The sequence below is a fragment of the Mastigoproctus giganteus genome, chromosome 4 (assembly GCF_048544385.1).
Source record: "Mastigoproctus giganteus isolate SK-2022 chromosome 4, ASM4854438v1, whole genome shotgun sequence".
Lineage (NCBI taxonomy): Eukaryota > Metazoa > Arthropoda > Arachnida > Uropygi > Thelyphonidae > Mastigoproctus > Mastigoproctus giganteus.
This window is the reverse complement of record NC_143578.1, coordinates 44,000,574-44,014,989: the sequence shown is the minus strand read 5'-3', so window position 1 is coordinate 44,014,989 and position 14,416 is coordinate 44,000,574. Positions and strand designations below refer to the sequence as shown.

Here is a 14,416-nt window from a genome sequence, read left to right as displayed (position 1 = left end):
AGAATTCATTACCGAAGGAATTGTTCCACAAATTTCTCTTCGCCCCTGCGGTATTTTTCATCCAATAAAAATTCTTGGTGTATTTCCCGATTTCAATGCGCTGCCGCATCTGAAACATATTTCTTGTTACTGTTTTTGATTTTTCGCCAAGGCAACTAAACCATGAGGAGCTGATATATATCGTGAAGGTACTCTATTTCTCTGGACTTGTAAATGTTCGTGAGGTTTAAGTAGGCAAGTTCGTAACAAATTTCCTAACACTGATGTTTGCAAAAATAGTGCATGCTTTTAATGTTTTATTATAAGTAATGTTTTATGCTTTATTGTATGAGGGCCGTTTAAAAAGTAAGGTAACACTTGTTTTTATGAAACTATATTTAATCACAGAACAATGAAACAACAAATAAATGAAAACACATTAGTGCACTACTTTTGGGCCTACTGTATTACGAGAGGTTGGGTTTCAATGCACAATTTAATTTCATCGTCATCATCAAATTGGTTCCAGCCAAATGTTTTTTCATTGTTCTGAACAGATGAAAGTCAGAAGGGTCAGAAGAAAGTCAGAGTGTTGCATTCGGTCGATCAAAAAATAAAATAAAATAATAATAATAAGGGGCACGATTAGCCCAGTGATTACGACTCCGGACGACCAGTATCATGACCCTGGTTCGAATCCCACCGCGAAGATAAAAATCGCAAAGTCAGTTCATCGGATCTAACTCCCCAAGGTCGAAGTGACGGCTAATGAAGAGAGTGGCGCCATGTGGTGTCGCGCCCAAAACTACCGCCCACCACTGGATGCAAAAGGCAAAGCTAAAACACGTCCACCACAATAGCTGGATGAAGATGAGAAGTAGAAATATTGAACATACTGCATCGAGTGTGGTGCAGGATAAAGTCAGTCGCGTTTAGGCCTTAGAAAGAGGGGTCGGTTCAAAAAGTCGGAGAGAGTCTCCCACGGATGACAGTGTCTCCCGTATGGCTACCACAGCTGCAGAACAAGACCATCTAGCCCAACCAACTGGAAGTGCTTCCTGCGCAACTGACTTAGTGACAACCCAGGAAGGAAGAAGCCAACGCATGGTGGAGCATCGAAATGAATACATTCATCATGCAAGCATGCTACAAAGTAACCAAGCTAGAGACAGACAAGACAATGTAAAGGACGAAACTACACACCAAGTGGTTGGCACGGACCATCGTCAAGAACATGATAGCTCCTGTAATCTTGGAAAAAAACGAAGCAGGGTGTGAGCAACCAACTATAGAAAAAAAAACAATACGGACACAACTGAACCCGAACTGGAGGAGGAACAGCAAGTTCAAAAACTATAATGTGGAGCAGCCGAAGCAGAAATAGACGAGATCGTGATATCCAGAATAGAAGAAGAATGGAAGAAATTCCTAGCAAAATTCGAAAGGATGGACCCCACAAAGACCCACATCATACCGAAGCAGAGAGCCAACAAAATCATGTGGAAAATCATAGACAACCTCAATAGGCGAATGATACCGGATTAGCATTAACATTAGTAAAGGAATATGATAATTGAACGACTTAAGTTCTGCAATTTGCAGAGCTTAAGTCGTTCTTGGTAAGAGCAACCCTTTGTTCCCCTTACAAATTATCGCAACAACAACAACAAAGTAACACTAGACCGCAGAGCCATATACTATGCCGCTGTAACAGCCACCAGGATGAACGGAGGAGAAAGCAGACAAAATGCCAAGACAAGGAACCAAGGCATTGCGTTGGGCCGCGGGCGTGAAATTATGTTGTAGATCTTTGGCGCATCTAGCTTCCTTGTGAGGAGCTGAGCAAGCGTTAGCAGATTCCTTTTGATAACTAGACGTTCTGATGATGAGGTTCGAGTACAGCGAAATGGTGAAGGGACTCAGCCACCCTATTGAGCCATCTCATTCATTCATTTTTTTTTTTTTTCATTTTTTTTGTAGTTGTTGGCGCATCGGCTTCTGTGGCCATAGTGCACCTCCCAAGGTTTTGCAGTACTTTGATCCAAGCCCGAGGCGGGATTCGAACCCGCGACCTTTGGGTTGCCAGGCAGGCACTTTACCCACCTGGCTAGCCCGGTCGGCTTGAGCCATCTTGAGGAACCATTATTCAGAAGAACCAAAACGGCTTTAACATGACAATTGGAGCAGAGGACCAAATCTGTGAAGCGTATAGGGGTATGGGAACAACACATTTCATGATGTATTTAATTGTGAGCTCCGGGTTTCAGATTCCCACTAGCTCCTGCTCGGTGGTCCGCAGAGCAGAATACTTTTTGGTTTTCATGTGGGTAAAGTGGGATACAAATGTTAGACCTTAATCTCACATTATCCCAAGATCCAAATGAGGGATCACCTTCAAAACTGAAGCACCCTCTGTAATTGGGATGTTAGTTTTGATTTTCCTGTTAGAGATCGTGAGCTGAGCTGATTTGCTTGGGTTAAGATGCAGTCCAATGCAGTCAAAATAGTTCTCCAATCTCAGCAATATCCTATTGGCTTGTTGACATATTTCTTCTGTAAAGCGATGCCTGCCAGAATTGATAGAAAATTTTAAGCCATATGCATATATCGTGAAGTTGTTGTTTTAGCTAAGAAAGGTCCCAGGGCAGGGGCAAAGCGGGTGGCAGAGAGTACATCACCTTGCAGAACACCCTTTGATACTGTGAAAGAGGCTTGTAAGTCCTGAGGCTTAGCGGTAATTTTTCTCTTATTCAGCACGCGGCAGAATATTTTTGTTGTAGGCTTCCTTTTTATTTTTTATTCTTTTGTTCCATATCAGAACAATCACTTAAATAAATAAATAAAGGAAGCGTCGCTATTTCTATTAATAAAATGCAATTTTATTTACTTCACTGAATAAATAACAATAATAATAAATTATTAAAAACTATTAGGAAAACTCTTTTACTGATAACGTATTTCTAACATCATGGACATAAGCTGAAATACTGTAACTTGACCGGAAGTTCAGTAGGGGCTGTGGATGCAAGCTACAAGAAAAGGAGAATATCTTCTTTGTCATCGCGATCAGTACCTCTACTTCCTCTTTTCCCTTTTCTAGTTTGGGGAACAGCGCAATGCATGGGACTGCTTTTCAATATACGCATGCTTCGTCAATTTTTTGGATTTTACTCGCGAGCGAGCTTTCACAAATCCCTTATTACGAATCAGAAGTCGTTGGTCGTCTAGTTTTGGAGCTAAAAGAGCAGAATTCTGATTTTTGTGACCGTGCTGGCTTCAGTCGCGTTTCTCTAAGTAGTTGCCTATCCTCAGAGATTTCTTCACTTTGGTCTACCAAATTGACGTCCATCTGTTCATTATTCTCTAGCTGGAGAAATGAAATATATATATATATATATATAATGCATACACGTTACTGATCGTTTAAAGTATGGGGTTCTCTAATCAAATTTCATCATCGTATTTCTCTAAACATGACGTACACACGCACATACACGATTTTTATTAAAATAAAATCGAGAGATTTTTATTTTAATATTTTTATTTCTAAGCTATTCGTTCAGTCAATTTAAATACTTATTCTTGTCTGTAGTTCCGTTTCTTTTATCTCTCTCTTAATCTGTCGGTATCCGTTCTCTTAACTCTTTGCCTACGCTTTAATATATTCAATTTTTCTTAGCGACATCTTCATTTCATTCTCTTAATTTAATCCTTTTCCATATGTCACATAACTTCTTTCCTCTTAAACTGCCACTCTCAATTTGTCTCTCCATCAATTCGATTTATTATTCTTAATTTTTGAACCATATATGAAACCTGTTTAGTTCACTTACTCCCTTCTCCTATTTTCTCTTAACTAAACTGTTATTTCTCTTGATCATTATTTTAATACTTTTATTCCTAATATCTTAAAGGTCTTCTCTCTCTCAATCCAACGGTGTCTGGTCTCATAAAGTGATCGTATCTCTGTTTCATCCTCTTAATTTCACTATCTCCGTCACATCTCACATAATTTCTTTCTTTCTCCTTCACATTATTTCTTTTAATTTGTCTTTCCTTTTCCATCAGTTCTATTTATTCTTCTTAATCAAATTTTCAAGCGTATCTCAAACCAGAAGATTCTTTAATCTTCTACTTTATCACAGTCACGTAATACTCATAATTTTTCATAATCTTCATCTTTCTTTTCTATTTTAATTTAATTTCTTCACTTCCTATTTATCCATTATGCGTAAATATGTTCATAACTTATAAAATATTTGTGTGCCACCAAATTCTTTTTTTTTTCCCACTTTGAATGTTGATAATTGGCAGCTGCCATGTCTCGTACCCATCAAATAGAAGTGATTATAATAACTATAATTCAGTGAACACCTAAGTGCAGAAATTCTGTATTTCGTTTAAGTGGTAACGCAAAAAAAAGGGGCCAGTTCATCAATGAACTTTCTGCCGATGCAGCGGGCTTAGAAATAGCACGCACATCTTTGGTGCGTGCCATTTCTAACATCATTCAACTGGCTTGAAAGAAGGTCGGCATATTTCGTATGTAATTGAGTGTCGAAAGAGTGTTGAAATACAATCATAATTTCCAACAGAAAAATCCATGTGTAAAGTGGGCGACCAGGCAGAACCAAAGGGACACTGAAAAGGTACAGTAGGGGTGTAGCAAAAGACAAAGTAATGAGGCGCTTTACGCAGTGTGTATATTTACAGCCCGTTGCGTGAACTACGGCTGACAACCGGAAACTAAGAGATTTTCTCAGTTGAGATATTGAGCAGTAACCACCCAGTCATGGCACGCGCCCTTCAACCAACCTGCCCAAGAGAGCCACACAATTTGCCAGCTTTATTTCTCTGTAACATGTAATTCATTACAGAGTTTTAAACTGACTTGTTATAATCAGAACTGCGCGTTACTTTACGAACGCTTCACACCCTCAAATATTAGGGGACTGTCACCATTTCCTTTTTCTCAATTAGCACCAAAATCCCACTGCCATGTTATAATTAAAGTCAGGTACAAGAAGTAGTATGCGTGAATAAAATGCTGATTTCAACTGACCAAGAAATAAAAATTCAAAATATTCGATATTGTGAGCTGCTGTCACAACCATTTAAACTGTTTATTAAAGCACATACTTGGTACATATGCTTTCGCTTTATTTACAAAGATTTTTTGTCTTGTTTTATCGGCATACCATAGCATGCGCTCCAGTGGATGAGAATATATAAACATACTGCCATTATGATTGGTCTCTTACTTTTTTTGGTACTTTATACGACAGGTCAGTTAACCAATTGAGGAGAGCTTGCTATAGGAATATATAAACGTGGAAGGATTCGCAGCAAAGAATTTCGGACACATTTCACAAATCCCGCACCAACAGACTCATTGTGTGCGAAGGAGAGTAACCAGTTCGCTTTGGACAAGGATCATTCAGGACGATGAAGTACATGTCTAAAACAAGTAAAAACAACTGTCAGCTGCTGACAGATCACCGGAGAAATGTCAGAAAGCGGGCGTCCAAATGGAGAAGCATTGTACATGGGTATAGCACTTGCTGCTTTGGTGCATAGCAGAAAAGGCACGGAAGAGAGAAACTTTGACAAACACAACAGAATGGACTGGTATGCGGCAGATGGGCTAGTGTAGTTCAGCCTTAACAACACACTATCTTTCTCTGTAAGTTTTTGTCAAAAAATAACTTTCAAACAACAATAAGGTACCACAGAAGAAGGAGAATTTGGTCAAGTACTAGTCCAGCCAGTCCGGCAAGTCGACCAGAACCATTGAAATTTGCTTGTCTATAAAATTACTTTCTGCTGTATTAGCATATTTCCAGGTATAGAAGTCCAAAATAACCCCAAAGATATTTTTGAGGAAGGGTGGGTTCAAGAAAGATTTATATTCTCCCAGAAGTATTTGTGATAGAAAGATGATTTTTTTTTTGTTTGATACCTTTAAATGTCTACAACAACCACATAAATATTGGTTTCGATATGTACATTCTTTTTTTTTTCTTTGCAGCGCTGAACGAAGTGAGGTGTCACAATGGATAAAGTGGAATAGAGATCAGTGGTTCCGTTCCTCTTTCTGCAAGGGAAAACACTCAAAACAATCCACGAAGAAATGGTCGCTGTTTATGGAAACGACTGCACAGGTTACAGTGTTGTTGCACATTCGTAAAAACAATTCAAGTGTGGAAGAACCTCAGTGCATGATGAAGAAATCCAAGGATGCCCATCAACTGCTGTAACAGAAGAGAGCGTTGCACAAATTTAGGCATTAATCCTAGAAGGTCGCGGTATAAGGGTCAAAGAACTAGCTGCAGAACTCCAAATTAGCGTAGGGTCTATGGAGAACATCATCCATCAACAGTTGCATATGAGTAACATGATAGATGGGTTCCCAGTCTTCTGACCGCTTACCAGAAAAAGGAAAGGGCACAATGTGCACATGAAATATTGTCGATGTGCCAGGAAAAACCAAAATATTACCGCGTCTGCTTATTCCCCCGACCTTTCACCCTCAGATTTTTTCCTCTTTCCTGCCCTGAAGTCTTTTCTTTGTGGAAAACACTCTGTTGCTGATGATAAGGTGACTTCTGCTACAGAGTCGTAGTTTGAAGGACAGTCAGAGGACTTCTACAAACTGTCCTGCGGAAGTGTATTGAGAGGGAACAAGAATGTGTCATTTTATTTGGTGACTATGTTGAAAAAGTGTAATACCTGGTGTTTGTTTCAACCTTCTATCACAACTACTTCTGGGTGAATACAAATATTTTCTGAACCCCCCTCGTATATTATCCTATTTCTGACCTCGTGGATATATTGCTAAAAATGTCTTTGTACCTAATATTGAATAGTAGTATCGGTCTCCTCGAGTGGTACCTGTAATTTTAATTTCAATGCTGGTCGTAGTTCCACTTTGAGATAGAGCCACAATCTTTTGATCTTCATAGAGAAAATCAACCGTACGGGGACAAGGGGGATGTCATATTAGGACCACGTTCGAACAAAGTCATTTGCCCATGTGCAATATGTCCATAAATTAGTGAAAAAGTCCATAAAAGTACCTCGACGGTATATTTTAGGGCCAAAGCCTCAGGTTACGTAAATAGTTTAACTAATGTACAGGCTTTTTCCCTAAAGTATACCGTAATCTAAATTACTCTACACCATCAGGCATCTCTTATATTGTGGATTTATACTTCGCAACTGGGTTGTCATCATTGCAACTCCAGGGTACCTGCCCACACATACAGATGAGGAGCCAATAAGCTCCGTATGGGTCATGGTATCCGCTGAGAATAAGTAACAATAGTCTTCTCCTATGGTGAAGCGTTATTTAGTCGAGGTAGTGCAATATCACGGCAACTTGTTGTGAAGGTATTCACAATATGAGATATACTTAATTATGCCAATTTATAACCACTTATGCAGTTGGCTATGTACAGAAATGATGCAAATACACTTATTGTATTAGTTACACTATTTACGTAACCTTAGGTTTAGTCCTAAACTATACCGTAAATTGCAAAATCTTAATGGTAATACTTGGTCCAATTTAATCACCAAGGCGCACTATTTAAACAGACGATGGAATATTCTTCTTAAATAAAAATTTATATTTTACGACGGTGTATCACAAACTTTTATCCAATTTATGTATCTATTACACACACAGCTGAAACATAGACCGGAGAATTCTTGCAGTATTTTAACTTAAACAATTCCGGTGATTATTTCCATATCCTGATGACAGCAAACAGATTCAACGAAACGTCAACGTTCGGTATAATAAATGAGTTCTTCCTAGCTGGGATATCTGTTTTATCTTAATTTATTCCGTTTTATTTTTCTTTTTTTTAGGGGAGGGGCAAAACTTTTCTACTGCATTCTTCAGTGCGTCCAAAGTTCGTTCGTGCGAATCGTTGAATTAAAGCGAAACCACAGAACAATTTCTCAAGTGCAAGAACGGGCCGTGAGACAAGCAAGGTTAATATTTCATTTCCGTCTGTGAATTCTCTTTACTTCCACGCGCTCCGAGAGCACACAGATTGTAGTTGCACCGAGATACGTACTCAGTATCCCTTCTCGTTGCCATCGATCTGATGAATTTTGCCAACCGCAAAATGCTTCTGCAATTATTCTCGCCTAACCTTTTCAGCTACTTCATTTACATCAATTTTCCCGGTTATTTCCTAACTCTTGAAGCTTTGCAGGGATCCCCCAAAAGACGAACACACATTCATTAAGTACAGGACACGCAACACCAAGTCACTAACCGCCTTTGCATAATACGTCTCTATCACGCTTCTTGCTCTCTGTGTCTCTTCTCGCTCGTCTCAAGAAAATTGCGTCACGCGCGGTTCCAAGCTACCCTATCAGTGGTTCACGATGTTTTCTAGTCTAATGTGTAGCCGTTATTTCTTTGAGACAAGCGAGAGCAAATGTAGCTTCATACGTTTCGGCCATATTTCTTTCACTTAAATAACACTTATCTGTATTGCACTGGCATTACCAAGGAAAATACATCAAACTGAGAAAAACTGTAGCATCAGGAAAGCTTATGACATTACCGATGCTAAGAAAAAAAAATTAAAAGAAAACTACGAAAATGAATTTCTTAATCAGCAGAATAATTATTAGAGTATTCAAGAGGTACGCCATTTTTAAATTTTCGATTATTTCAGTTTGAGTCTATCATTTGTAATTATACGAATTAATTATCTAGAATTACCAACAAAAAAAAAAAAAAAAAAAAAAAAAATCCAAAACACTCAGAGAATTTCTAAAAGAATTCGACGAAATCGGTAAGAAAAATTCTGCACGTGCTACGACTAGTTTTTTTTTATTATTTATTTCTAAAAGAATTCGATGAAATTGGTAGCAAAAAGACTGCACGTGCTGTCTGAGTTTTTATTTTTGCCGCACGTTTCAGAATAGGGCGACACATTACCAGAAACCCGAGGGAACCACCTAAATGCTAATATACTGAGCACAACACAAGCGCTATCATTAATTGATTTTTTGGAAATTTGCTGAGCATGCAAGAAGTTGAGACAGGAGTTAAAAGAGTTCTTTTTCTTTGTTAGTACTTTTGTTCGCTGATTAAGATGATTTTTGAAATTAAATGTTTTCCTTCCACGAAATTTTCGATTTCTTTAGAAGCAGTTCACCTAACGCATTGCGTACAGTAAGGATACAAAAATATAGCATCACTTATGTATATTTCGATGATATACTAAAGGAAGGAAACGAATATTTTATAACGTACTCCATTCGATGTTGAAATATTAAAATCTCATCTGTTTTATTTAGGAATAGATAAGTAGAGTAGTTTCATGGTAGATTAAAGGATTATAAAAGGCTATGAGTGGCCACTTTAACGTTTAGGGATTCTGCTTACAAAAATTTATTGTAATGGCTCTGATGACAGCGTGCATGACAGTTTGGAAGCAAACGACCATTAGAAATCTGTAGAGAAGACTTGTAGCAGAAACTAAGCCTATATATGATAGGAAGTGGAATGATTTATGATAGAGGAGATATTCGTTACCTTATTAGGTAAATCCGCATTAAATGGAAGAATACTTTCTATAGTTGGACGAATTTAAGATTTTTAAGGTGTTAATTCATTCCGGGACGGAAAGAGAAAAAGAAATTATTTTTGGATGCTATGGACGTTAAATGTTGGCTCAAAAAAAGGTCAGCGTTAAGTTTAGTGAAAACAGAGAAATTTGTTATTGTCTTGGTGCATTACAACAGTAACAGATGCAAAAACGATTTGCCTATCACCAGGAAAACTACAGACAGCATTACTGGAAAAGGTCAAATAATGTACAAACAGCATTCCTTGGAGTTGTAGTAGGGTTTTAGAAGCACTAGTGAATAAGGCTATATTGCTCCGTGTATATTATCTGTAAATTGCGCGTGTTATGTGGTCGATTTTCTGTTTGTTGGACGGAAAACCCGAGTTTCCGGGAGAAAAAACCATGCCACCCTCTCCTGAAACCGATTAACTTTGCCAAATTGTGAAAAAGGCCCATAAAAATTCCTCACGTAATCCTCGGGACTCGAACTCATGTCTTTTCCACTCAGTGTGGGAAGGACAGTAATTCTACCAACTGTGCTACCCACGAGAGCGCGTGGAGAAAGTTAAATGTGCACAAAAGGAAAAAGAGAAGATGAAAGGAAAGAAGGATCCTCCAGCATTGTTTGAGAGATTTGAAGATGAAGAGGCGGCGACTATTAGAACTAGTGAGCGGCAGAGACGAAAATGACAATCTAATTTCAAATGCTAGAAGATATTCTATACGATGGCCTTTTGCCAAATCTGCCATTTTAAAGAAAAATCCATTTAAAATATTTACAAACTGCTTCCTGGAATTTGTGCTACACATGTGTGATGTAAGCCAAGAGATCCCTTGAAGACTGACAATAACAAGATCCATTGGCGAACACTAATCATACGAAGGTTTTAATGTGAAAGTTTCGGTGAGCGGATTTCTTTTTATTTTAGAAAGGGCTAATGTAAGGACATAAGGAACGATAATTGAATGGCAAAGACGTGTCTCTCTTTTTAGGAATAAGATGGATATGAACTAATTTCCATGTAGCATAAAAACACACCAGTGGAATAAAAGAGTGTAAAAAAAAACTGCAAGGAGTTAACGAAAGCGTTAAGCTTTTAAGGACAGTCGTAGAAATGCTGTCAGTAACTGAAGACGTGCTGGTATGAACATTATTCAAAATACGACTAATTATTTCTGAAGAGGCGTCAAATGCGAATTGGATGAAATGTCGGTGGCCCGATAAAAAGAAATTTACAGAGATCATTAAATCTAGATTAGATTTTTCTTTAGATGAAGCTGCAGTGGAACCATCAGGAAGCAGACGAAGTGGAAAGACGAAAATAGGTTGCGACCAATGAGTTGAGCAAAGGAACACAGCGAAATTTCCATTTTAAGGAGCGTACTATTATACTTTGAAATTAAAAAAAAACAAAAAATTGGATTTATTTATTCATAACTTGTTTGTTGCTTTGTGGAGGGTAGAAAGGTTAGCATGAAACTTTTGGTTGTAAAAACGGTTGTAATTTTTTACTGTTGAACCTCGTCGATCGGATGAGAACCGGTGCTTTCTGCCTAGCTTGAGAATTGGCCACCAATTCTAACGTGTATTATTCTAATCCCAAATAACAATAGGAGATTTTTTTTTTGTAAAGTCAAGGTTTAGTTTAATGGACAAGAGTTTAGGGCTGGACTGATGACTAAATGATTTCATTCCTACAAGAATAATTTCTGCAGCACAATCGAAGTAAGTGCTTTGATCAAAAGATTTACATGCAAAGAGAAGTTCAACCAAAGGAAAAATTAAACTTTTCGGAACTGAAAACACTTGTTGAAAAACTATTTCCTTGATAATTTTCTCTGACAAATATCCGATTTTCATTGACTGTCAACTAAACATTACATTTGTCCACATATCTGAGCCTCGATGTTGTAAATTTGCTGGATGGAGTAATCAATTGCTTGTTAGACTACTGTCCGGATAGTCCCAGTGTTAGATTTTCTACGAGCTGTTTCGCGGATTAATCCACTGAGATCGTTAAACTCACTGTTTTGTAAACATGGTGTTATTCGTACGCATGGTGTTATTGGCAGGTCGAATTTTCTGAAACAACCTTTGTACTTAAAGGCCTTTTATCATTCAGAGGGAATCAATAGTCCATAAACCTGCAATAACATTATGTGGTATTGGTCTTGGACCGTACCAAACTGCGTAATTTGTTACCCAACTAAATGACAGAATCTAATCAATCGTTCTTTTTGAAACTACAATCAGTTTTAATTTTGAAGTGTACACTGTTAGAGTTTTAAAGGGATTAAAATTCTAATTTTAGAGGAATTCGATTTTGTAAAAACACAAATTCAAAAGAGAATACGTAATATCTTCCTGTTTTGATTTAACAAGGAAAAAAGCATGTTGAATATACTTTTTCAGAAGTACCTGAACCTTACGTGCTCATCACGGAATATAAACATAAAATTTATTATTATTATTACTTACCTGATGCTGTCCAAAGTGACTGTACACAAACTCTGCTTTTTTCCAAGCCTCTCCCGTTTTATCTCTGCTCTCCCATAATTCTGAAAAGCCACCGTCATTGGTTTTCAGATAGAGTTTCAGGCCTCTAGCGCTAAGTCCGTATACAATGAAGTAGAAAGAAACACAGAAGCCACTTGGTCCGGTTGAGTTAAGCATAGGGCTAGTAAGGTAAGAAGCTCCTGATGAATTGGCGATAATTTCAGAGTCCGTCCATGAGATATCCAGGTTGGCTGCAGAGGACGTGTCATAAGTCAAGTACCCCCCTGGAATATTATCACTTGGTATGGTAACTAAAATCATATGATTTCTTATTTTACATAAAATAGTGTACTAGTTTAGACACATAATATAATATTATATATTATAATACAGAATTGGTTAGGAGCGGGTGTGCAATAGCACACGCTCTCTGAGTAGATCGAGGTTCAAGCCCCTAACTGCTAAATACGGTCGATCTGCCAACCTACACAGGACCAACGTGTTGATTATGGTCCATTCCCTCAACATGACTTGTTGAGGAGACCTCCATCCTGCAGTGGATTAACAACGGCTGTAATTTATTTTATTCATTTTTATTATATATTATCATATCTAAATTTTAAAATTTATATAATAAAGTATTAAATTTTTCCAACATGGCGTTTATTATTTAAAATTGCAGGAAGATTAGTCTCCTCAAGTGACAGATGTGCCCTCCAGTGTTAATTAAAAGAAGTGATTAGCAAAGAAATTATTTGTAAATTTCAATTTTTATTTCGAATATAAAAGTAAGTATTTAGAATTTTCCAGGAACCATGTAAGAAATTGCACATTTATTTCTGTTTTTACTTAATTTAATTCAAATAAAAATAATAAGCTCTCGATTTTAATCAAAAATTCCATTATCCATTCTATAGGAAATTCCATTCTTTCTGAAACGCTTTCATAGGAATTGTTTCTGGCTTTACATCAAACGCTATATGTGCATATTTATTTAAATAGCTACAGTTTCAAGAAAATTCAATCAAAATTCAATGGAATGATCACTGTTCTTATTTTTCTGTCTTTTACTTTTATCAACTTTTATCAACGTTATTATAATAACATTTGAAATAAACCATAAAAATGACACTTCTCTCGAAAACCGTTGCCCAATTTTATTTAACGAGGTTAAAATGTTTATTCAACTACATGCTTATGGGAATGAAATCAATGCGCTGCCTATCGAGATTATTTTAAAACAAGAATTTAGCTGAGGTGAAACCCAGACAAGCGTTACTAATCTTGTAGTCAGACTACAGAACAATAACGTAATTTATTTACCATGAGCGCCCTAATCTTGCACAAACTGAGTTCCCAAAACAATTCCTCAAAAGAGGAAGATAAAACAGTTCCTCAAAAGCGGAAGTATAAAATAGTCCCTCAAAAGCAGTGATCGAAAAGAAATCCAAAATAAACATATAGTATATAAGTCTCACTGACTTTTGCAAGAGAAATACAGCCTTGCCAAAATATAAGACAGCGTACTTAACAGCAAATGGGTTCTCCTTTAGCTGCGATGAAAGCGATAATATTGCTGCTGAAAATGAATTCGGATGTTGTGCACAGGTATCTATGGCGATGTTATTCCATTCCTGTTCCAAAAAGATCTTAGGGGTCGTCAGATTCGCTGGCTGCTGAGGCCTCTTTCGGATGCGTCATTCTATATGTTCCCACGTGGTGGAGATAAACTTATTCTAGGAGTCGCTCAACCACAATTATACATATACATACAGTATATATGTTCCCACGGTCTTTCTTAACAGCGTAATGGTTCTCCCACTTGTCAATCGATTGGAGAGATCTGGGTTCGAGTATCGTCGACCACTGGAGGAATTTTTGAAATCCTCTTCAATCAAGGATGTAGCTAGCCGATCTCGGTTGGAGGGAACAGGGTTTCCCATTGAGTTATTCCGGGTTTTACAGCGCGCACCATATGCAAATTGGCCCGTACCTACACACTTCTACAACTTCTACAGGCAGAACACATACATACGGTTAAGGGTAATTCCAGGATTAAAATAATAATTATTAGATGGATGGTCGCACGCTCGCTAGCAGCACAGTAGTTATAATCACCACCCACCTCACACCATGTGGAAAAGGCCCCGGTTCGAAGCCATCAATGACGTAAAGAACTTTTTTTGGCTATTTTGAATAGTCAACATCCAAATTCTAAATACTAAATAAAACATTTTTTTTTAGCAATGTTCAAAAAAGTAGTTATTGAACTTAAAATTTATATTTAATATATCTGGCCGTTCTAAGAAATTTTAATCCTTAACAAAATTCAAAAATAACAATA

The 14,416-nt window shown here is 37.5% G+C and overlaps 1 protein-coding gene across 1 annotated transcript in view; it reads right to left on the bottom strand.

Moving 5' to 3' along the window:
- Positions 1-12,153, bottom strand: part of LOC150086678 (MAM and LDL-receptor class A domain-containing protein 1-like) — a gene marked incomplete at its 5' end in the record, with an annotated part of 129,091 nt that extends 116,938 nt beyond the window's left edge. The window contains one exon of the mRNA XM_090372222.1: positions 12,055-12,153. Within this exon, the coding sequence (XP_090228348.1) occupies positions 12,055-12,153 (99 nt within the window). The remainder of the gene's footprint in view (positions 1-12,054) is intronic.
- Positions 12,154-14,416: the final 2,263 nt, after the last annotated feature.